This window comes from Sciurus carolinensis, chromosome 2, assembly GCF_902686445.1.
Source record: "Sciurus carolinensis chromosome 2, mSciCar1.2, whole genome shotgun sequence".
In the NCBI taxonomy this organism is placed as follows: domain Eukaryota; kingdom Metazoa; phylum Chordata; class Mammalia; order Rodentia; family Sciuridae; genus Sciurus; species Sciurus carolinensis.
The window spans coordinates 119,928,061-119,930,082 of record NC_062214.1 but is presented as its reverse complement, the minus strand read 5'-3'; the positions used below and the strand labels follow the sequence as shown (position 1 = coordinate 119,930,082).

Genomic DNA, 2,022 nt, shown 5'->3' with positions numbered 1-2,022 from the left:
AATTAGTTTCATGTGACCGGGGCTGATGATATTAGTTTTGAACCCAAATTGGAAGGGTTTTGGTTTGACTTCTGTTATTTATGTTGATCATCTTGTATCTACATGGAAGGAAAAAGAGTTATATTAAATAGAGACAGAACATAAGTGATAGGAGATCCACATAACACTGACTAAATTTACATTTCAGAGACTATGAGCTTGTGAAGTCAGTTTTAATGCTAAAGTGTAAATAAACTATAAAAAATTTCACTTATCTCCTTCTATACTATTAATATAACTAGCATAGTTCACATTTTCTCATACTACTCTGCTTCAGGTACCACTTCCAGTAAAGCCAATGGAAGGAGCAAATCACTCTGTGGTGTCTGAGTTTGTGTTCCTGGGACTCACCAACTCCTGGGGTATCCAGTTACTCCTCTTTGTGTTCTCCTCCATGTTTTTTGTGGCAAGCATGATGGGAAACTCCCTCATTGTGTTCACGGTGGCTTCTGAGCCACATTTACATTCTCCCATGTACTTTCTCTTGGCCAACCTCTCCTTTATTGACCTGGGTCTGTCTTCTGTCATCTCTCCCAAGATGATTTATGATCTTTTCAGGATGAACAAAGTCATCTCCTTTAGAGGATGCGTCACCCAAATCTTCTTCATCCATGTCATTGGTGGTGTGGAGATGGTGCTGCTCATAGCCATGGCCTTTGACAGATATGTGGCCGTATGTAAGCCTCTGCACTACCTGACCATCATGAGCCCAAGAATGTGCATCTTCTTTTTAGTGACTGCCTGGGTGGTTGACCTTATGCACTCAGTGGTTCAATTGGCTTTTGTGGTAAAGTTGCCCTTCTGTGGCCCTAATGTGTTGGACAGCTTTTACTGTGACCTTCCTTGGTTCATCAAACTTGCCTGCACAGACACCTATCAACTGGAATTCATGGTCAGAGCCAACGGTGGCTTCTTCTCTGTGGGCTCCCTCTTTATACTGATCATTTCCTATATTGTCATCATTCTCACTGTTCAGAAACACTCTTCTGCTGGTTCCTCGAAGGCTCTGTCCACCCTTTCAGCTCACATCACTGTGGTCGTCTTGTTCTTTGGTCCTTTAATATTCATCTATACATGGCCATATTCTTCCACACACCTGGACAAGTTCCTGGCCTTCTTTGATGCAGTTCTGACTCCTTTTCTGAATCCTTTCATCTACACACTAAGAAATCAAGAAATGAAGGTGGCAATGAGGAAAGTATGCAGACAGCTAGTGACTTATAGGAAGATCTCCTAAGTGATTGGTGGCATTGTGAAGAGTGTTCATAGAATACTGAAGTTCACTGTGATGGTCAGAGTCAGATAAAAGCTTCTCTTTGTCCTCCCTTGATTTGATTATCCATATTGTATTAGGTGCATTTTATCTTTTACTTAAGAAAGAGGGACATTCATTTCTGAAAGGAGAGGAGGAATTACATGCAAAGTATTTAGAAACCAAAAGATCATGATAATTTTGAGGCTAAATTTCAAAGGGATGATATATGAAGTAATTATTAGAAATACGTAAAAGGGCACTTTACTTTGAGGCCTTCAGGACAGGGAGAAGTTTCTCCTTAGTCCTCTGCAATTTAGTATGGCCTCATTTTAACTTGACCCATCTGCAAAGATCCTATTTGCAAATTATCTCACTTTCACAGGTAATATGTTTACAAGTGCAAATTTTATCTTTGGTAGGCATAAATCAGCCCAAAGTAGTAGTATAGATAGAGTAGTTATCAAAACTAAAATAGTTGCCATATAGTTAGAGTGACAGTATATTTGAAATTAACATAGCTGAAGTAACTTTAGCTTCTTTTATAGGCAAATAACTTTAAAGAATAATAATAGAGTATATAAAGTCAGTATAAAACACAAAAAATTATTGCTGTGAATTTCTCCTAAGATTACAAGGAAGGAAGAGAATAACATTTACTACTTCTAGATAACAAAGAATAAACCACAATAATTTTTTCATGTCATTCTAATAGAAAACTGAGTTCTAAT

General features: G+C 38.1%; 1 protein-coding gene across 1 annotated transcript; it reads left to right on the top strand.

The window, feature by feature from the left end:
- The first annotated feature begins 337 nt into the window (after positions 1–337).
- Positions 338–1,276, top strand: LOC124977429 (olfactory receptor 4F3/4F16/4F29-like). Its single transcript, XM_047540977.1, has one exon. The coding sequence runs from the start codon at positions 338–340 to the stop codon at positions 1,274–1,276; it is 939 nt and encodes a 312-aa protein (XP_047396933.1).
- Positions 1,277–2,022: the final 746 nt, after the last annotated feature.